At 43.8% G+C, this 22,866-nt stretch overlaps 1 protein-coding gene across 3 annotated transcripts in view; it reads right to left on the bottom strand.

Annotated features, from left to right (window-relative positions):
* Positions 1-22,866, bottom strand: part of MAP3K5 (mitogen-activated protein kinase kinase kinase 5) — a 126,263-nt gene that overhangs the window by 23,002 nt on the left and 80,395 nt on the right. For all 3 annotated transcript variants that reach the window (XM_064169113.1, XM_064169115.1, XM_064169114.1), the window contains 8 exons: positions 19,567-19,616; positions 14,821-14,916; positions 12,827-12,908; positions 8,472-8,605; positions 5,569-5,696; positions 3,054-3,190; positions 1,503-1,608; positions 366-523 (listed from right to left, as the gene is read on the bottom strand). In XM_064169113.1, the coding sequence (XP_064025183.1) occupies positions 366-523; positions 1,503-1,608; positions 3,054-3,190; positions 5,569-5,696; positions 8,472-8,605; positions 12,827-12,908; positions 14,821-14,916; positions 19,567-19,616 (891 nt within the window). The remainder of the gene's footprint in view (positions 1-365; positions 524-1,502; positions 1,609-3,053; positions 3,191-5,568; positions 5,697-8,471; positions 8,606-12,826; positions 12,909-14,820; positions 14,917-19,566; positions 19,617-22,866) is intronic.

The following is a 22,866-nucleotide window of genomic DNA, read 5'->3' as shown; positions in this document are numbered from 1 at the left end:
GTATACTGTTCTCAGCTTCTGGTCTTATCTTTCTCTAATTTGTCAATGCAGAGGAAAGAAACAACAAACAACACTATTGGAAACAGTATAAGCAATCACACTAATAAACCCCTGCAGCTGCAAGCAGAAGCTGTCACAAAGCAAAACCAAACAGCTGAATATCTGATATCACTCCATTATTCTCTTGCAAACCACACAGCACACCCACTCAGTTGAATCACCTCATTCTTCTTAACATCCTCACTAACCAAGCATTTAGTTTGTCTTCTTTCCCTGCAATCTTTAATTCTAGCTTCTCCAGAACAGTCAAAAGACTTCCTGTGTTTACAAATGCCGGCCTGAGGTGTGCAGGGAAGATGTCTGACCTTAAACATAGCTGCTTGTGGTTCTCCCAGTTCATAAAAGGGAGGCTTTCCTGTAGCCATCTCGATGATTGTGCATCCCAACGACCAGATGTCTGCAGCCTTCCCGTAGCCACGTGGCCCTTTGTCTATGATTTCTGGTGCCATATACTGAAGGGTACCTATTTAAAACACAGCTTGGTTGGTTTGGTTTGGGTTTTTTTTCCCCCCCCTTAAGTACAATAATGATGCAAATAACTAAAGGACAAGAAGCACAAAATCACTGAGGAGTGAGCAGTATTGGGAGAGCTGAGTAATAAAGAGTATTTTCTTTTCCAATTTCAACATTTTCCATATGCATGTTCTACATAAAACAAAATTCTAGTAAAAATATTACTTGTGCTAAAAGTACCTAGTATCAGGTACTCATCTGATGATATCACTTTTTGAGGTTAACTGCAATTATTAAGAGGTTTCAATAAGCTTTGAATCACAGAGGATTTTCATTTCCCCTATTAAAGATTAAAATAAGGAAGACTACTCTGAACTGCATCCAGAAACAAAAGGAATTGAAATCTGAACTTTGAACCTGAACTAGCAGGTGGCATGAACACTTTCTCTGAAGCAAGAGAATCAACTCTACACATCATACTGCATTCTGATCCACTTAGAGCAAAAACAGAAGAGCAGAGGACAGAATTAAGATAACAGTCACTTGTCATGTCACATAATTATTTAATGAAGTGCCATTGCATGATTTAAATCAAATTATCAAACAGAATGTGGATCAAGTTAATTACAGGCTCTTTAGATAAGCAACTCTGGAGATGAAGCCAGCATGTCCAAGCCAGTCATAGAAGAAGAAGAAAAAAATGAAGTTAGCCTTTGATCAACCAGATAAAAAAAACCCCAGGGATACAGAAACAGGCAACACAGGAAAGACACAGCTCTTCTGTTTTACAGGACTTTCATGCCAAGTGGAACTTCCAAAACTGCATTCTCTTTGAACAGTGCACAAAGTACAGGGTATAGTCACAGCTACACAAAAAGTGATTCTCGCAGCAGCCTTTCATATCGATGTGAATCAGTTCAGCAGCTGTGAGATTCTGACCCTACATGAACAGTTTGAGTGAGAAAAGAGAGTCTCCTCTGAGAACATACCAGTGAAAGTTTCAGTACATGGGTTGATTCCTGCAAGTCTCTTTGAAGTTCCAAAGTCTGAAATCTTTAACACTCCACTGTAGGTATTGATAAGCACGTTATCACCCTGAGGAACAGAACATTCAGAGCAATTACTTTTCTCTGCTGACTTTCATCTAATACTTCTTGCATAGCCTGTATCTACAATGTACTCTTTAGTAACTAACAATTATCTTAAGGCTTTTAAGAGGGGAAATAAAAGAAGGATCAATAGCGTCCTGCCTTATGCAACCCCAGTACCAGAAACTTCACTTCAAAGTAAACATCCTCTGCTACAGGAACATCCAGGAATTCAGTCCAGGAATACTCAGAGAGGGGGAAAAAAGGCTGTTTTTTTCTTTTTTCATTGTTTTTTCCCTTTTAAAAAGGGAATATTTTCACCTGCAGTCTCCTTAGGAAATAACTTGCTAATAACCCATCCACTGGAAGGTTGTGCTGACATTCAGCAAGACTTAGGCTGGAGAGTTGAGCAGGGAGATATTGCATGAAATTCAGCAAGGGCAAGTGTCGAGTCCTGCAGCTGGGAAAGAACAACCCCAGGTATCAGTATAGGTTGGGGACTGACCTGTTGGAAGGCAGTGAAGGGGAAAAGGTTCCTAGCGGATGGGAGGTTGGCCGTGAGCCAGCAACGTGCTCTTGTGGCAAGGAGGGCCAATACCATTCTGGGGTGGATTAGAAGGGCTGTGGTTAGCAGATCGAGAGAGGTTCTCCTCCTCCTCTACTCTGCTTTGGTAAGGCTGCATCTGGGGGACTGTGTCCAGTTCTACATCCTTGAACTGAGGACTCGGAAGTGCTTGAAAGAGTCCAGTGCAGAGCCACAAAGATAATTAAGGAAATGGAACATCTCTCTTACAAAGAGAGACTGAAGGAGCTGGGGCTCTTTACCTTGGAGAGTAGGAGACTGAGTGGTGACCTCATTAATGTTCATAAATATGTAAAGGGTGAATGCCAAGAGGACAGAGCCAGACTCTGCTCGGCGATGCCCAGTGTCAGGACAAGGGGTAGTGGGTGGAAACTGAGGCATAGGAAGTTTCATGTAAACATGAGGAGGAATTTTTTCCCTGTGAGGGTGAGAGAATACTGGAACAGGCTGCCCAGGGGGGTTGTGGAGTCTCCCTCTCCAGGGATATTCAAAACCCACCTGGACATATTCCTGAGTGATCTGGTCTAGGTGACCCTGCTCTGGCAGGGGACCTGAACTGGATGATATTTCAAGGTCCCTTCCAGCCCCTGACATTTTGTGATTCTGTAATTGACTTCTAATAAGCTTTCATGAAAGCTGGGACATGTTGTTGCAAACAGAAGTCACATCTTATGTGACTATATACAAATTCTTCTAAAATGACTTAAAACCTCCCTGTTTTGTTGTTGCACATTCAAATCAACAATGGTTCACTTACCTAACCCAAAGTTTCTAGTCACGGAGAGGGTATGTGACAACAAAGACATTTCAGATAAAAAGGTTTGAAATCAGAAGACAAAGAAATGGCTCAGTCCTCTGCAAATTCTCACCTTTATGTCTCGATGCACTATTTGGTTGTCATGGAGGTATTTCAATCCTTCAAGAATCTGCTTGGTGTAGAATCCAATTGTCTGCTCGTTATTTTTTAATGGTCCCCATTTTGATCGTAGAAGAGCAGAAAGGCTGCCTGTTATTTTGGAGAGAGACAAAAGGGAGACTGAAAAACTAATTAAGTTCCACCTTCTCCCCAGAGGAGAAACATAAATTAACAACAAACATCAGTCCCAAACCAAGTGTAGGCACCTCTTCTGTAACCAAAGGCATCTCCAGGTGAATGCTAACTTGCAGCATTACCAGCCTGGGTAAACAAAAAGAGAGCCTCAGTATCTCCACTGGACTCAACTGCAGCAGAGGAGTGTATGCTTCCTCAAGCAGGCAGGTCAGAACCCATTTAATCCACGTGCTCACCTCTCCTCTGCCTGGACAGGTCACCCTAGAAGAATGGTGTAAACAAATGAAGAAGTGTGGGTGTGCTTTGCATGTCTTTGCATATACACCAACTCCAGCTTCTCAAAAAGCTAAACTCAAGGAGTGGGATTTCTGTTGCATCTAGCTGCTCTCAGTTCCTTGGTCTCAAAGAGAAGCCACAATCATCAATTGCTTTCCTCTTGTGTCAGCTATCTGAGGATGGCTCTAATACTGGGCACAGTTTCTCTAGTAGGATGACCACAAATCATCTCTGATCCTGTATTAGGTTTGTGTGGAAAGCTTTTGGTAGCAGGGAGACTACTGAAGTGGCTTCTGAGAAGCTGCTAGGAGCTTCCTTCACATGTGATGGCTCCCCACTGGCCAATCAGCCATGGTGACAGCACTTCTATGACAATGTATGTCATACATTGATGTGCAACTGTAGGTAGAGAGAGCAGTGAGAATACGTGAGAGAAACAATTCTGCAGACACCAAAGGCAATGAAGAAGAAAGTGGAAGAGGTGCTCCAAGTGCCAGAGTGAAGATTCCCTGGCACCCTACCTGTCCCCATGGTCAAGGTTACAGCAGGGTTCCCTGCAGCCTATGGAGATTAACAGTGGAACAGATTACCACCTGCAGCCTGTGGAGGACTCCATGCTGGAGTACTTAGGTTCCCAAAGGAGGCTGTGACCCTGTGGGAAGCCCATGCTGGAGCAGGCTCCTAGCAGGCCCTGTGGCCCTATACAGAGAGGAGTCCACACCAGAGCAGGTTTGGTGGCATGACTTGTGATTCCATGGAGGATCCACACTGGAGCACTCTGATCCTGAAGGACTGCACCTCATGGAAGAAACCTATTCTGGACACACTTTGTGAAGAGCCTGCAGCCCTTGGAAGAATGCATGTTGGAGAGGTTCAGGGAGGACTATCTCCCATGGGAGGGACCGCATGTTGGAGCAGGGGAAGAATATAAAGAGTCCTCACTGTGATGGGGGAAGAAGTGGCAGAGACAATGCGTGATGATGAACTGACAGCAACCTTCATTCCCTGTCCCTCTGTGCTGCCTGAAGGGGAGAGGAGGTAAAGAAATTGGGAGGAAAGTTAAACCTGGGAAGAGGAAGGGGGGACACAGAGAGAATGTGTTCATATTTGGGTTTATTTCTCATTATCTTACTCCAAATTGATCGCTGATTAACTTTTTTTCCACCAGGTTAACTCCTTTTTGCCCTTGACAGTAATTGATGAGGGATCTCTACCTGTTCTTATCTCAACCCACAAGACTTTATTTTCCTTCCCTATCCAGCTGAGTAGGGGAGTGATAGAGCAGCTTTGGTGGGCACCTGGTATCCAGTCAGGGTCAACTCACTCCAGATCTGTAGATAAAAGGAGCTCACCTGCTGCAGCAACGATCTGACCTGTATCTAAAGATGTTGAGGTGCTGGAAGGTGTCCAGAGAAGGGCAACAAAGCTGGTGAGGGGCCTGGAGCACAAATCCTATGAGGAGAGGTTGAGGGAGCTGGGCCTGTTTAGCCTGGAGAAGAGGAGGCTCAGGGGTGATCTTATTACTGTCTACAACTACTTGAAGGGGCATTGTAGCCAGGTGGGGGGGTGACCTCTTCTCCCAGGCAACCAGCAATAGAACAAGCGGACACAGTCTCAAGTTGTGCCAGGGCAGGTCTAGGCTGGATATTAGGAAGAAGTTCTTCACAGAGAGAGTGATTTCCCATTGGAATGGGCTGCCCAGGGAGGTGGTGGAGGCACTGTCCCTGGGGGTCTTCAAGAAAAGACTGGATGAGGCACTTAGTGCCATGGTCTAGTTGATTGGTTAGGGCTGGCTGCTAGGTTGGACTGGATGATCTTGGAGGTGTCTTCCAACCTGGTTGATTCTATGATTCTATGATTCTATGTAGCACATCCAATCTAAGTACTGAATGAGAGGATTCAAGCACTTTGGTGACACAAATTTCCCTAAAGATTTCACTAAAGAGTATTACATTCCATGAAAGATCTTATTGCAGTGGTATAGATTTTTCTACTCTAAAAATGCTAATAAACAAGGAAACCAAACCACCACCAAAGCAGCTTCCTCGACAACTTACCACCTGGCACCTGTTCCATGAATATCTTTATGAAGCCATTCTCGCTAAGAGAACCTAAGTACTGGACAATGTTCTTATGTTTGAGATGCTTATGCAAAGCTATTTCTTCATGCAGAGGTTGGGAGTATCTGAAGGAAGAAAAAAAAAAAGGAAAAGAGAAGCAATTTAATGTTGACCTTCGAAAGAAAGTGCTGTAGCAGTACTACTACTGCTGCAATAGCTGAAGTTCTATTTTAGGTCTGCTTTACATTCCACTGAAAATGACTATGTGTTAGACCACCACACACTAAAAAAATCATGTAATAATAAATAAAAGCACATAACATATATAAAATATATATAATACTGTGTACACCTCCCCCCACCCCCCCAAAAATGTTATAAATGTGCATAGGCTAAGCAAACTAACTTGGCCAAGAAACACAGGCTAAGAAAACTAACTTTTCTCCAGCTTAACTTGAGCATAAACAGTTGGACATGGGCTTGGATTCAGACAACTGTCAAAGTGCATTAGTAAACCATACAGTCAGTACATCATTAAAATAATCTCATTAATGAAAACTGAATAAATTGATCATTTAAATGGTGCTTTAAGTAGAAGTCTTGTCTGAAAGCAAGAGTGGATAGCTACCAGAGAAAGAAAACAGGAATTATTTCATGTGAAGATCTTCAGAAGAACCTCTCAAAACAATTTCACCAAACGTCCTTTAGCCCAAGGTAAAATACTTTTTCTGGTATCAGTTTTTCATCAGTCTTTTTGCCAGCTGCCAGGTACTGTCTCATAAAACAGACAACATGCTGAGACTGGCGGCTGTTTTTCACTAAGGCACTAACATCTGCAGTCAAACTTTCAGGATGCTGAAATAGATGAAAGACATGGACCTCTTTCTATCACTCCAGATGTGAGAAGGGACTTTAGAGCCTTCAGCAAGTGGAAGACATATTCAGATGTTTCTAGTGAGAGAGTAGTAAACAGCAAGCTCAACCTTGCAGCTACTTGACACCAAAAGGAATAGTTTCACTGCCACCTTCACCGGGTTGCTCTCAATGTAGACTTTGCACCAGAACTGGTGCATTCTTCTCTAAGGACCTGGCAGTAAAATATTATTTATTCATTGGGAGGAAGGGTAGCCTCCTGCTGCCACAATTCCAGAAGCTAGGTCCCCAGACCCTGCAGAGTGCCAGTGCCAGGAATGCAATCAAAGCACAAATGCAACTGAAGTTTAAGGGAACAGTGTCCTTGACCTCCACTCCCTTTTGGGGCAGCCTAACAGCAGCATTAAGCTACAAGTAGAGGCTAAAAAATACTTAAGTGTCCATCTGAAAATCCCTCTGGAAAACAACTGTTTCAGAAAACAAGGGAAGTATTTGGTTAATGATGATGCAACTCCAGTTCTATTTACTAAAAACTGATCAGAGGTTTGCCTTGCCTCTTCCCGTGTGACTATAAATATTCTGACTACGTTGGTAGCCATTCAGACATGCAAAAGAAAAAGAAATTGTATTCTTGACTTCTACTAACAGGATATTCATTCAGATATTCATCATGATTCTTCCCCATGCACTTTTAAACTGCACAGACTTAACTGAATCTTGAGCACAGTTGAGTCTTGAGCAGCTAAAATAATTTAGCAAATAAAACAAAGCCATAACATAAATTCTCCAGTTAGATGAAGCATCTATTATTTTAGAACTCAGTCATTAAATGTTTATGTAGAAAGGCAAATAATAGCAAGATCTAGCTTTCTAGGATTATCTACCTAACATGATTTTATTTTAACTGGGGAAGTTGATATGGCCCCTAGTATCATTTTGTAGTGTTGGGAATGCTTTTGAGGGAAACAGCATTGCAGGAATGATTTCTTCTGTTTCACACTAAGCCTCGGTAGTCTAACATTTCCTGACAACAAAGTAATCAGTAGCCTACACTTCACATAGAGCAGTACCAAAGACTTGCTGCTTTTTGCACAGGAATCACTGCATTTCTGGCATGACCTAACTTAGAACTTAATTATTCCTTATAAATTCAAAAGACAGAAATTTTTACTTTAAAAGTAAAACCTGCAAAGGTTAATCCTTTTCTTGCCACAGGTTGCTTCCAAAATGCTAAAACATCAGGTTATGATTAATATATAGAAAGCACACAAGCACTGAAAGACATCAAGTGTCTGTTCTTTGCATGGAAACCTTTATAAAGGAGCAGACAACACATGCACAAAAAGAGCCTGACTTAACTATAAACAAGAAGAGGAACTTTCTGGAGACTTTTGAGTAAAAGGTAAATAAAGTAAGGGATTGGAGAAAGAAGAACAATAATAGATAGGTCTGTATCATTCCATTGCATTCCTGATTAGAATATAGTTTGCTGCACAAACTGTTCTTTCTCCTTGTCCCTTCTTTGCTCTGGCTGCTGCTGGCTGCTGCTTTTGCTTGGCTTCTCTGACTTTGGCTGAGATTCTTGTTATGGCTAAGTAGCCTTGAGGTTTTTCTCTGTGCTTTCTCTCCTTCTCCCTTGTACAAAGGAGGTAGAGCGGGGAGAGAGCTATTTATTTTTCCCTTGTTCAGGCGGCTGTGAATCAGTACAGGGGGTTCCTTGTATTGTTTCTGAATTGTAAATATATGTTGTATATATTTATTGCCTTTTACACGTTTTCATGTTTAGTCTCCCTTTGTAAATATAACTTTCAATTCGCTTCTGAGTTCTGGTTTGCTTGGTAATTAACTCTGGGGGGGTAAATACCAAATCGCTGGGGTCCAAATCCGACTCACAACAATACCACACACAGAGGTACTTTATTGGCAGCTCGGTAGAAAGAGTACTGCTTGATCAGCAAACTGGTTGACTGTGTTACTGATGAAATGATGTCATGCACAAAATTAGGACTCAGCCATAGTTACCATACCTGCTGTCCCTCTCTGGTATTTCTTTAATAGCAATTCTGACTTGGTTGCTCAAATCCCGTCCTGCGTACACAATGCCGTAGGTTCCTTTGCCCAGAATGACTCGCTCACCATTTTCATCATATTCATAATCATACTGCAAAGCAAACAACAACATGAAGTGAAGCAGAGGAATAAGAGCCATTCCATCTGACCCCGGGCTCATAACTAGGGCATCTGCAATGCTAGTTGCTTTCTGTGGGCTGTGGGGAGAGAAAACACACTTCAAGCTAACAATTCAGGTATTGTGCAGATACCTCTGTTTCTCTCCACTGAATATACAGGAAGCACTGGCTTCTAATCGGTCCATTTCAGACGAGTGCATAAAGCTAAGCCAGCTTTTACCTGGTCTGTGCAGCTTACGTTTGTAGGTCTTCCTCAGCGGGCATCTGCAGTTCTGCTGGCAGCTACTGCCATAACCACAGAGGGCGACAGAGGGCGCTCTGCGCCAAGCTGAGAACTTCACCTCCCACACAGCCACCAAAAGCAACGCAGGATGCACTCAAATTCTTCCAGATGCCCTCCTGACCTGACCACGTCTCCCAAACCCAGCACAACCTTCATTTTGCCAGTGCTGGGTCAGCCAGAAGAATGTGCCAATGGAGGTTAGTCAGGGTCGTGGTGCATTACATCTCTTTTTGGCTGAATTTGAACATGACCTTATTGCTGTCTACAACTACTCAGGGGAGGTTGTGGCCAGGAGGAGGTTGCTCTCTTCTCTCAGGTGGCCAGCGCCAGAACGAGAGGACACAGCCTCAAGCTATGCCAGGGGAAATTTAGGCTGGAGGTGAGGAGAAAGTTCTTCCCTGAGAGAGTCATTGGACACTGGAATGGGCTGCCCGGGGAGGTGGTGGAGTCGCCGTCCCTGGAGCTGTTCAAGGCAGGACTGGACGTGGCACTTGGTGCCATGGTCTAGCCTTGAGCTCTGTGGTAAAGGGTTGGACTCAATGATCTGTGAGGTCTCTTCCAACCTTGGTGATACTGTGAGACTGTGATCAAAGAGTTTAAGGCCAGTCCAGAAATGGTCATTAGACAGCTACCTGATCTGTCCTCTTGTGTAGCACAGACATGTAATTTCACAGACTTGCTCTCATGGTAACCCAGTAGCTTATGCCTAGGTAAAGCTTTCTTTCCTCCAAATAGACTATTATCTTTTAAACAGAGAAGCCACTACTGCTTTTCGTACTTTGTTTCAGCAATTACTCTCATGAATGTATGCCTCTGAATTCAAATTTCTTTGGTGTCATTGTTTAATTATGCTTTTCTTCAACTGATTAAAGAGACCATTAGCACATCACAGTTCTCTCCGTAGAAATACTTATCCACTGTAATTAAGGCACCCACTGCTTTTCCTTTTGCTAAAATCAACAAATTAGGCACCCTACTGTTCTCATTACAGGGTATTTTTCTACCCCACAAACCACTCGAGTGGCTTCTCTTTGTTCTGTCTCCGATTTCAGATGTACTATAAAAATGCCAGTGCCAAAACTAGGACAGAGGGCTGTCTGTATCATTACACAGAGCTGACTCTGAGTTAGTTCTGGATGTCTGTAAAGCTTTAGAACACCAGATTTGCATGGAACAGGACATGGGCTTAGAGATACTCCAGCCTGTTTCCAGCTTCCTAAAAGAAAGCCAAAGTACTGCACTGCAGTTTCCCTGTACTCACTTTTCAATTACATGTATGTTCAGACAGAAACCCAAGGTGAGGATACTACATGTGACAGAGTACCCATGCAAGCTATAACTTAGCTAACAGGGCTGGCAGTCTAAGTGGAACACCCTAAGCTTCAGTGTGAACTCATGGGCTAGGGGTACAAACAGTCTCCCAGCAGCACCGACACGATGGGATGGCGTTCAATAGCTCCAAGTGCCAGGTGCTGCACTTTGGCCACAACAACCCCATGCAGAGATACAGGCTGGGGTCGGAGTGGCTGCAGAGCAGCCAGACAGAGAGGGATCTGGGGGTGCTGATTGATACCCACCTGAACATGAGCCAGCAATGTGCCCAGGTGGCCAAGAGAGCCAGTGGCATCCTGGCCTGCATCAGGAATGGTGTGGCCAGCAGGAGCAGGGAGGTCATTCTGCCCCTGTACTCTGCACTGGTTAGACCACACCTTGAGTACTGTGTTCAGTTCTGGGCCCCCCAGTTTATGAGGGACATTGAGATGCTTGAGCGTGTCCAGAGAAGGGCAATGAGGCTGGGGAGAGGCCTTGAGCACAAGCCCTGTGAGGAGAGGCTGAGGGAGCTGGGATTGGTTAGCCTGGAGAAGAGGAGGCTCAGGGGAGACCTTATTGCTGTCTACAACTACCTGCGGGGTGGTTGTGGCCAGGAGGAGGTTGCTCTCTTCTCTCAGGTGGCCAGCACCAGAACAAGAGGACACAGCCTCAAGCTATGCCAGGGGAAATTTAGGCTGGAGGTGAGGAGAAAGTTCTTCACTGGGAGAGTCATTGGACACTGGAATGGGCTGCCCAGGGAGGTGGTGGAGTCGCCGTCCCTGGAGCTGTTCAGGGCAGGACTGGACGTGGCACTTGGTGCCATGGTCTAGCCTTGAGCTCTGTAGTAAAGGCTTGGACTTGATGATCTATGAGGTCTCTTCCAACCTTGGTGATACTGTGTGATACTGTGTGATACTGTGATCACCTGCCTTGAGTTTGCTGCTCATTCAGCGCTTGTCTGCAGCTGGTAACTAGCAAGGACAAGCCCTCCCCTGATACAGTTGTAGCCTCACTTGTTGTGCAGATGACCTGCCAATAATGTAAGTGCACACAATTCCAGTGATGCATGAAACAGCCAACAAACACTCTTTAACATTTAAACAGATGCTGAAGCTGCCTGACCGCATTCTGGAGTAACTGTTGCAACACTCACTCTAATAACCAGGGCTGGAGAATTCCAGAGCTGAGTACAATCTCAAGCATGTGTGCTGAGACAGGAGAGATTTAGCTATGCTGGTAATAAAAACTACATGAGGACCATCAAAAGGCATTGAGTGCACCCTCTGCAAGTTGCTGACAAGACCAAGCTGTGTGGTGCAGCAGACACGCTGGAGGGAAAGGATGCCATGCAGAGGGTCCTGGACAGGCTGGAGAGGTGGGCACAAGCCCAAAATTCTTAGTATGTTGGTGTTGTGGTAGGCCTAAGAAGGACAAAATAGGCTTGTACATGTCCTGGCTTGCCCAGACATGTTTTTATGCTCTCTCTCCTTCTATTTTGGGGAGAAGCAACCATGGGAAAGAGGACAAAGAATCTGGACAAACTGAGTCTGAGGACTTTGGCCTGCCCAGACTTGTTTACATCCTGTGATAAACAAGGTACACACACTTGGCTTGTGCCTGCCTTGTGCAAGGCCTATGTTCTTCCCAAATCTGGGCAAAGCAAGCCTATGGCTTTACCTAATATGGTCAAGCTTGGCTAACTGCCATTCTGATTGGTTATTCTGTCTCCAGAGGCCCATTAGTTTCAGGCTACATTGATAAAAAGAGATACACAGGTAAATGCAACATGCTCTGCCATTGTATTTGTGCTTGCCTGCTCCTGCCTGCTGCCACGCTAAGCTATAAACTAGCTCTGCCACAAAGTAACAAACCCTGATACTCGGGGCTTGTTTGCCTGGAAACTTCCTGCCTCGAGTTTACTAGGCACAGGCTCTAAATGCCTCCACATGATCAGCTTGCACAGCCAGCGTGACACCATGCTAAGGCTGCACACCACAAAACATCCTGCCTACACCTGAAAGTCTCCTGCCAAGACAGGAAGTCCTGGAGACACACAGATCACCCAGAGAAGCCAGAACAGGGTCAGAGATAGTCTGCCTCCTTTTCCCAGCACTCTGTGATGTCTGGGAAGAATCAGAAGTCTCAGCAGCTGACAAGACAGTAACAGAACTCCCTGAAAGTGTTTGGCTACTCTGTGAAGCTGCAAGTCAGGAGATAATACTTTGTGAGTAAATACTTAAAGCCTCTGTAATTCACCATTGCCTTCTGCCATAAGCAGAAAGGAACTCCTTGAGTCCATCTAATGGACAAGTGGTATATTGACCACAAGCAGTATACTGACCACAGAAACCTTCTCTTCCAGTTCAATTAATGTTCATATTTGTTGCTAGTTATTTCTAGATCTAGTTATTCTTCTGTGTAATGTTTCCATGACCGAGCAAAGAACCAGTTGTTATTGAAATTAGTGGTTGGGGGTGGCAAGAGTTCTGAATATCAAAATTAATAAGCAATTTTAATTCTGGAAAAATATCATCTTGCATTAATTAATTACCACTCCAGAACAGCTGGGGAGGGAAAAAAAAAAGAAAAGTAAAAATACCTCCAAGGAGTCCCCATCACATTCCCCTTCCTCTGTAGTCTTCCCTATTTCTTCAGTGATACCATTCACCATGTCAAAAAACCTGTTAAAAGGAAAAGCAGATATATATTTAAGACAACACAGGGGGAAACCCACAACACTTCTCTCTACAGTAATGAATGAGACTAAAGAGGACTTCAGAATACTAGAAGTCCAATGGGATCCTGGGGTGTATTAAGAAGAGTGTGTCCAGCAGATCAAGGGAGGTTCTCCACCCCATCTACTCTGCCCTGATGAGACCTCATCTTGAATACTGTGTTCAATTCTGGGCTCCTCAGTTTAAGAGGGACAGGGATCTGCTGGAGAGGGTCCAGTGAAGGGCTACGATGATGATGAGGGGACTGGAGGGAATGGCTGATGAGGAGAGGCTGAGGGACCTGGGGCTTTTCAGTCTGGAGAAGACTGAGAAGGGATTTAATAAATGCTTATAAATATCTGAGGGCTGAGGGTCAGGATGGGGAGGGACAGGCTCTGTTCACTTGCTCCTGTGATAGGACAAGGAGCAAGGGGTGTAAGTTGCAGCAAAAGAGGTTCCACCTCAACACAAGGGGGAACTTCTTTACTGTAAGGGTCACAGAGCACTGGAACAGGCTTCCCAGAGAGGTTGTGGGGCCTCCTTCTCCGGAGTCTTTCAAGGCCTATCTGGATGTGTTCCTCTGTGATCTGTGCTAGATTGTGTGGTCCTGCCCTGGCAGGGGGGTTGGACTCGATGATCCCCTTGGGTCCCTTCCAACCCCTAACATCCTGTGAAGTATAAATTCACTGGAAAGCTTTGTCAGAAAAAAAAAATAAATGTTTTACATGGAGAATTAAGACAAAATTTGCAGTTTTCCTACTCTCTTACATTCTTCTTTTATATGTGCAAGATATCCAATAATGTCTGAAATTGTTGACGGAATTAATATTTCAAGATCTCTGCATCAGCTGAACCTCTCCTACACTCCCAATTTATGTGCAATAAAAGCACTGAAGCACCACAAAAGTGCCCAGAAGTCTTGCCTACATTTGGAGGAGATTCTGTAATGCAGGAAGGCTAGCTTCAAGTTCTTGCTGGAATGGAAAGGGAGTCTACGTTTACAACTTCCAATTAAAACAAAACAAAACTCCATCATATGACTTCTACCCCTTTGAAAGGCTGCAAGTACAAATACTATGTCATGCTAAGGTATGGCTTAAATAGCTTCCAAGAAGCACTCAGAAACAAAGGGGAACAATCATGGTGAAATCATCTATATGAACTAAAATGGATGAAGGAATACGGTATGCATTGGGTTGGGATGTGGCCAAAGCCATTAATACAGAGTACTGCAGTGAATTTTGGTAAGCTTGCAGCCTTTCTTAGGATAAAAAGCTCTGATATTTCCTCTGGGAACACCTTCTGAAACAGTCATCACAGCCCTCAAGGTCAAGGAGCAGACACACAGCTTAGAGAAACTGAGACACCCTTAATTTTATGCAACAAACCCTTGCTACATTTCCTGTAGGGATGCTGGTACTCTTGTACTGATGTAATCATGATGCTAATCTACAGAAAGTTAAGTATGCTTCTTCATAATCATCAATAAACTTTTAAGTAGAATAAAAACACAAATTTTGATCAGAACTTATTACTACTCCAAATGTTCCTACTTCAGAAAGACCATTTTTAGTTTAGGATGCATTGTTGGACTGAAGGCAATGAACATTTGCAGCAAGCCTTAAGAAGTATTAGAAAAACAATCCTGCAAAGTGCATAAGAAATACTAAAGCTGTTGTCATTTTTATTTCCAATGTTTGTCTGATCTTACACTTTGTCCCTTCAAATCTTTTACATGTCTAGAGTAGTGTAGTACTAAGATTTTGAATGAAAGATGGTCATCATTGAAGGCGCTAAGGTCAACTTTCACCACAGTCTCTGTTGCGCACGCAAACACCAGCGACTCCAACACATTAACGGCGAAGTAACAGTGACACACCTTCTGCAATGAAGTTCTGTGCAGAAATAGATCTGAAAGTCATCTGAATTGTGCAGCACATACAGGAAACAGCATCGTTCTTCGAATTTTGAAATGCTGAAAGAAGAGTCAAGTAGACAACGTTACCGGACAGACGCATTTGCGTTTCCGCCTGCTGGGTCAAGCCAGACAGATCAACTGCGCTGCTTTGAGGCTAGCTGGAATATTTTAATGAGAGAAATAAAATCACTGGTTGTAAAAAGAAAATTATGATGAAATCTGTATCATTCATTGGTCTGCTGAAAGGGATAAAAAGCTAAAATGTCAACAAATTGTCCCACTCTGGTCTGGGATGCTGGATCCATTCGCTTCCTCCTCACTCGACTAGTATCTCTCCACTAGTCTTGGCTAACATATAACAACATAAGCTTTGCTGGTTGTTTTGTTTGCCTGTCTGGGAAAGAGAAGGGAGAAAAAGAATCATAGAATCAACCAGGTTGGAAGAGACCCCCAAGATCATCCACTACAACCTATCCCCCAGCCCTAACCAGTCAACCAGACCATGGCACCAGGTGCCTCATCCAGTCTTTGCCTGAACACCTCCAGGCATGGTGACTCCACCACCTCCCTGGGCAGCCCATTTCAATGCCAGTCACTCTCTCTGCCAACAACTTCCTCCTAACATCCAGCCTAGACCTTCCCCAGCACAGCTTAAGACTGTGTCCCCTTGTTCTGTTGCTGCTTGCCTGGGAGAACAGACCAACCCCCACCTGGCTACAGCCTCCCTTCAGATGTTGTAGACAGCAGTGAGGCCAACTCGACACCTGATGTGTAGAGAAGCCACTTACACAGCAGTGAACAAAAGGATAAGCAAACGGGCAGGCAAGTTCATAAATATTTAAGGCCTTTAAGTGAACATTTATATTGCTTAAACGTTTCAGTGATTGGTATTTTTTTAAGGAGGAAAGTAAAAGGCAGCTGTCAGAGTGAAAAAAAGGAGGACTAAAAAGTAACAAGTTATAAAAAGAGACAGGATAATTTGCTCAGGAAATCTCTCATGCTGATGGTTCCCAAGCACACCTGATGCCAACTGACTTTGACAGTGGAACTGGGGTTGAATTTGTGAAACTCTGAAGACAGTCAGAGAAGTACAATGTAGGGTGGCCTCCTGTCCAGCTCGTGTGCATCCAGAACTCCCCTTAGTCATGGGGAGTACTGCAAATGCTGTAACTGCTGTTTACTAATACTTCCAGATGAAGCAGTAGATAAAACAGTTGAACATTGGCAGCAAGCACAGAAATGCAGCTCTGCAAAACTTCTGTTTGTTTTCAGACTTGTAACAGTATAGACATTTCCCACTGCTGTAATTAAGTAGTCTGATGAGATTCCAAGCTCCAAAAGAACTTGGGATGGAAGACAAATATTCTTGTTGCCAGTGCTTAAGCTGCAAATAAAACTGGATGCAGATCTGAACCCAACTTTTTCACCATTTCTAACACTACATTCATCATCATGACCTCTGAGGCACTCTCCCATGGAAACAACACAAGTAGCAGTTGTTCCATAATACACTGCTTGTCCCAAACAATGAGAAAAAGGCAACTTGTAGTCAAGCAACTTCATTTTGCTGCTTTATTTTCAAACTGGAAAAACAAAGATGGGATCTTCTTGCTCCTATGATGTCAGCTCTGAAGAACACCAGGGACTTTTCTGGATAACTTAAGAAACACCTTGGGGTAGCAGTCATGTTCTTAATGGCTCTTATGAAGCCTTTATGATTAATAGTATTTTTTTGGCCTGAGTCAACAATAAATATTTGCATTTAAGAGGTCAAGAAGCTATCTGACAAAAGCAGAGTTATTTGCAGCAGCACACAAACTGCAGATCAATGAGTCGAAGCTAAGCTATTAACTATGACTCCCTGCATACCAAGTGTGATTTGGCACTGCACTGTTCAGAGTTCTGGACACTTTCCAAGTCCCTTTGCAGTTCATGAGAGTGGAACTCTATTACTCATGAAATAAGATGCTGATTACACTGGTTGATACATAGCACACAGAAGTGGTGACCCCTCAGTCACTTCCTTGAAGCATTTACAAAACCCATTAGCCAGGGTAGATGTCTCTTTGACCTGCTATCTCCTTATGTAACACAGCAAATATTTATGGAGGCCTTTGTTGAAAAAGCCTCCAAGACCAAGCACAAAGTCCTGCCTTGTACATTAGAGCTGCGCTTCCAAAGCTGGCACTTAATAGCCTAGAAAGGCTGAGAATCCCCACAGAGCTGGGAACTCCCCCTTCTTAGACTGCTTTAAGTCTAGGAGCTTCAAAGGAGGCAAAAATAGCCTCAATATAAAAATAGAGTGGAAGCAAGTCTGGTTCTCAAGGCTGTCCCACTCTAAAGAATACCTGCCTTCATAAAACCAGGGGGGGTGGAATCAGAAAAAATGAAGTGATCAGAAACTTACATGTATTTGGAAGAAGAAAAAAAAAACCCAACCAAAACCCCATGGCTTACTCAGTTTTGTACTTGCACAACTGTGCTAGTTTGAAGCTAGCTAGAATGTTTTGGTGAGAAGAATTAGATTACAGGCTGTGAAAGGGAAACAATGGTGATGTCTGCTTCACTCATGGGCTTGCTGAGATGTATTAGAACACGAACATAGATAAGGCAGCTGCTGTCTGGGCTTTGGGCTGAATTTCTTTCTCTCTCTAACTTAACCTGCCATCTTTGTGACTAATCCACCTGCTTCCTAACCCCCCTGGCCGACCCTCCATACTACCTTACACATAAGGCAAGATCTAGGCTAAGGTAGAGGGAGGTGGCAGGAAGGTGAAAGGGTGCTTGGGAAGCCCTTCTGGGATCTCAGGTTTCTGGGAGGGGTGTTGTATTTCTGTATTACTTTTTACCTTGTCTATTCCTGTCTATAGCTGTATATACTGTAAATATCTGCTTGTACATTGTGCCAAGTTGTAAATCTAAAGCTTCATTCAACTTCCAGAGCTGCTGAGTCTAGTCTAGGTGATTTTCCAAACTGTGGAGGGGCGGGTAACACCCAAACCACCACAAGAAGATAAAGCTTTCCCTCTGTAGCTCTTCATGGAAGCAGCCTGTTTCCTAAGACTTCACAGTGACTCTTGGCACAGTGTAAAATCTCCCAAGTCATTCTGGACATCTGTCCAGATGAATAAATTGGAAGTGTAATAGAAAAATTAAATTACAATTGACAGTTTCTATAACAAATATAGGAGGATACACCAGAAACCATGCTGACCACAGCTTGGTTTAGGAAGGGAGAAGGGAAAGGAAAAAAAGAAAAAGCCAAAAATAAATGCATACTTTTCTTCTTTTCAGCCTTTTTTTTCTTGTTTGTTTGCTTTTAGAAGCACCCAAAAATATACTGTAACCAAAACCCAAACCAGACTGAACTAAGCATATCATTGCAATTTATGCTTAAAATAAGATGAACCTCACAGGACTGAATTTCTGCATCTATTGATAGTTTAAGTTACTTTTTGGAACCAAGAAAGAAAAAAAAAATATCATCCATCTGTACAAAAACGTCCTGCAGACATAGCAACAGCTTTGTGTGTATGGAACAGTTATTATTGGAACAGAGCAATGACTAAATGTAACATTTCAGGACTTTTTAATTACATTAAAAGCAAACACAAAAGTGGAAAGCTGCAGGATGCCAAAGCACAGAAATCCTAGCATAAAAAAAGACTAAAGCAAAGAACTTATCTGAATATAATCACAACAGTGGTAGAACACTAAAAACAAACTGCAAGGCTGGCCAAACAGAATGCACACTGCCTTGAACCTGGGCTGGCAGAGCAGCCCTACTAGCTCTGATTCAGCTGTCCTCTACTGACAGCATTGCACACAATCCAGCAATGAATTCTCCCTTCTGTTTAGCAGACAGAAAACATTCTGCTGAAATCAAGCAAATAGATGGCAGAGTTGACTCCTTTGTCATCATCTCATTAGCCCTGTCGTTAAGAGGGAAGCATGCTGATGACAAAGTGGCCTTGGACATACAACATTGTTCTCTTCTAATCAAGACAGTCTTGCACATGTCATTCCTGATCCTATGATTTACTAATCCTACTCATCATATGACCCCTTGGGAGCACTCTCTTTCTAAAGACAGTTTTCTCTTCCTTTTTAAAAAGTAATTGTTTTATTTTAACCTTCTATTAACTGCTTTTTCTGTTCTCTCAAACAATCTTCACATTATCACTCTGGCCCACCACTCTACACTGCCAGGCTCCTCTCCTTATGGGCCTCCTCTGAAACAGTTGTACTGCCATATCCAAAACCAGACACAGAAACAAACCAAGCCCACTCCCTGAAATTTACACACCCATAGCAAAACCCAACAAGCAGTAAGCACCTAAGGTGTTGCAAGATAACCTAACATTGTCAGTTTCTCATGCCCTCCTGCTCTGCATCCACACATAACTTCATTACCTACACATTCTGTGCTCCAGGCAGTTAAGTTAGCATAAAGAATGTGATTACCAATTTTTAGCAAATATTTGTTCTTTCATTCAGTGGGCTATGATTGCTAATTTTTATATAATGAACTCTGCAAGGGGTCATTTCTGAATGATTCCTGGGGCTTCACTTGCAGCAGGGCATCTGTGAAGTACCTGCAATACACTGCTCCGATTCAGTGTCTGCTACTCCACCAAGGTCTACAGCTCAATACAATACTCATCAGGGAATGATTTTATTTCAAAACTTGAAAGGGAAGCAACTTACCTTACTCCTCTGATAGAAGTAGCACTGAAGTTCCACTCATGGATACCCTTCTGTAATACACAGAAGAAAATAAATCAAAACATTCACTTCTTACGAGTGAAGCAGCAGTAGGCACATCTTCTGGACTGAAACTTGAGGGGTGGAAGGGCAACCACAGGATCACAGGAAATTAGGGGTTGGAAGGGACCCAAGGAGATCATCAAGTCCAACCTCCCTGCCAGAGCAGGACCACACAATCTAGCACAGATCACAGAGGAACACATCCAGACAGGCTTTGAAAGTCTTCAGAGAAGGAGACTCCACAACCTCTCTGGGGAGTCTGTTCCAGTGCTCTGTGACCCTTACAGTAAAGAAGTTCTCCCTTGTGTTGAGGTGGAACCTCTTGCACTGCAACTTACACCCATTGCTCCTTGTCCTATCACAGGGAGCAAGTGAGAAGAGCCTGTGTCCCTCCCAACACCCAGCTCTCAGGTGTTCATAAACATTTATTAAACCCCCTCTCAGTTTTCTCTTCTCCAGACTGAAAAGCCCCAGGTCCCTCAGCCTCTCCTCATCAGCCATGCCCTCCAGTCCTCTAATCATCCTCGTAGCCCTCCGCTGGACCCTCTCCAGCAGATCCCTGTCCCTCTTAAACTTGCATTACAACAGCCTAGGACCTTTTCACATCCATTTTCAGGGATTTTTTTTTATTTCTCATCCAAACCCAAAGCAACAGAAGTTATAGATGGAAGTTTTGGCTCTTTTCTTATGTCTGCAAACAATATACTATTTCAGAGAGTATGCAAAGCAGCAGATCAGAAGGGCTGCCAGCATAGCCTGGTCTGGGTGATGAACTTGGGATCAGCACAACCCTTTGAAAAGTGAGGGCAAGGGGGAATTCTGTCTCCTGGATCTGTATGCTCAATGCCCTCATGTGTGGGAAGACCAGCTGAAGAGAGCTCCAAATGGGAAATCTGATGCTATAAAGCCAGAAGTTCTTGAGAAGCAGGAGGACTTGCCCAGGCAATGAGCAAATCTGAAGGCCAAGCATCCAAAAGAACAAAAAGGCAACTATGTCCCTTGGAATCGAGAAGAGAGCAGTAAGAATGCACCAAAACTCCTAAGAGCTTTGGGAGTAATAAACACAGCTGGAAGAAAGAAGCCACCCTATGAAAACAGCCTGGTTTATTTTCAGGTCTTTTACATTTACATGTCACACATTCAGCAGAACTGAGTCCTCTCTGTAGACAGTCATATTGCTCTATGTTTATGGTCTAATAAAATTTTACTGCAGGAAACAGAAGCCTTTTGTATATTCTAATGAAAACATTCTCCTTTCAGGAAAAGGTGGAACTACACCACCTCAAAGTCCTGGCACCCTTGGGGTGCCACCATAATCAGCAACATATTGAAAGCATCTCTGCTTTCTAGAGCTGAATTTTATTTGGCATTTCATTTACACCTGAGCAATTAAAAGGCACAGAGGTATGTCTTGCTGAGCAGTGATTTATAGTGTAGGGACATGGTGTCAAACATAAACACAACCCAATGTCCTCTGAAAGAAGACATGAAAATGTGTAGCTTACAAAACAGTTCATGAATAGAAGGCAGAACAGATATGCTGCCAAAAAGTTGCACAATGTGCAGGAAATAGAGGAAATTATTCTCCCAACTGTAACAGCTCTCCACAAGCCTTGCTACATCAATTTTCTCCTCCCCTGTAATTCTTTCCTTCCTCTTCAAATCGTGTTAGAAGTTGAGATGCTAATGTCAAATGCCTAATGCAATGTACCAAAACCAAAAATGTCTCTTGAAGCCCAAGCTTCACACTGTTTTAGGATTAAAAATGGTAACTTCAGTACCACTCCAGCATCAAGTTGGGGAGGGGGGGGAAGAAGAGTTTCTCCAGTGGGGCATAGGAACAAGAGAATAGCCTCAGAGTAAGAAAAGGTGGGATTGCACCTTGACATAGAGGTACCAGCTGCGGCTAGTATGAAGTGTTTTAAAAGCTACTATCCAAGTTGCCTGGTTGTCCTGCATGAAGAAAAAGAGAGCCAACTCAATTCTTCTGCTAATAAGGAGGGTGTACCTGCACTATCTTTTATTCCTCCCCTCCCCCAGAATAAAACTCTGCCATTTTCCAATTTTCCACACTTGGAAACTCTCTTTGGAGCTTAGCTGTCAGTCCTTGTCCAATTCTGGGAATAATCTAAAATCTAAACAAGTTAAAAGATCTATCTTGACAGGCAGAAATGCTCAGGAAGCATAAGCAGCATAAGTATTGCAGGTTTTGCCTGTCGTCTGTGCGCAACTAATCTCTCACAGATTCACACAGCTTTTACTGACCACACAAATCAAATAGTACAAAAGAACCACAGAATCACAGCATCAACCAGCTTGGAAGAGACCTCCAAGATCAGCCAGTCCAACCTAGCACCCAGCCCTAGCCAATCAACCACAGCATGGCACTAAGTGCCTTATCCAGGCTTTCCTTGAACACCTCCAGGGACAGCAACTCCACCACCTCCCTGGGCAGCCCATTCCAATGGCAATATGCTTTTCCCTGAAGAAAACCATTCCATCCTTTTAACATTCCTAATATAAAAGCTACATCCCTGATGGTCTAGCCAAGTTTTGAACACACTGGAGTAAATATATCAGGCACACTATCCAAACTCAGCATCTGTTACCACAGTATCACACAGTATCACAGTATCATCAGGGTTGGAAGAGACCTCACAGATCATCAAGTCCAACCCTTTACCACAGAGCTCAAGGCCAGACCATGGCACCAAGTGCCACGTCCAATCCTGCCTTCAACAGCTCCAGGGACAGCAACTCCACCACCTCCCCGGGCAGCCCATTCCAGTGTCCAATGACTCTCTCAGGGAAGAACTTTCTCCTCACCTCCAGCCTAAATTTCCCCTGGCACAGCCTGAGGCTGTGTCCTCTCGTTCTGGTGCTGGCCACCTGAGAGAAGAGAGCAACCTCCCCCTGGCCACAACCTCCCCTCAGGTAGTTGTAGACAGCAATAAGGTCACCCCTGAGCCTCCTCTTCTCCAGGCTAACCAATCCCAGCTCCCTCAGCCTCTCCTCGTAGGGCTGTGCTCAAGGCCTCTCCCCAGCCTCGTCGCCCTTCTCTGGACACGCTCAAGCATCTGTTCTTCAGTTAGGGAAGAAAAAAAAAGAAAACCACCAACAAAACCCTACAATCACCCAAACCAAAGCTCAAAATGGATTCAGAATCCAATGCAAACCAGAGACAAGTTGTTCTGCTTCGAATTTGCACACAGCTCCACCGCATTCCCCTCGCAGAAAGAG

Source organism: Pogoniulus pusillus, chromosome 31, assembly GCF_015220805.1.
Source record: "Pogoniulus pusillus isolate bPogPus1 chromosome 31, bPogPus1.pri, whole genome shotgun sequence".
NCBI classification, from domain to species: domain Eukaryota; kingdom Metazoa; phylum Chordata; class Aves; order Piciformes; family Lybiidae; genus Pogoniulus; species Pogoniulus pusillus.
The sequence above is the reverse complement of the archived record's forward strand: the minus strand, read 5'-3'. Positions and strand labels throughout refer to the sequence as shown.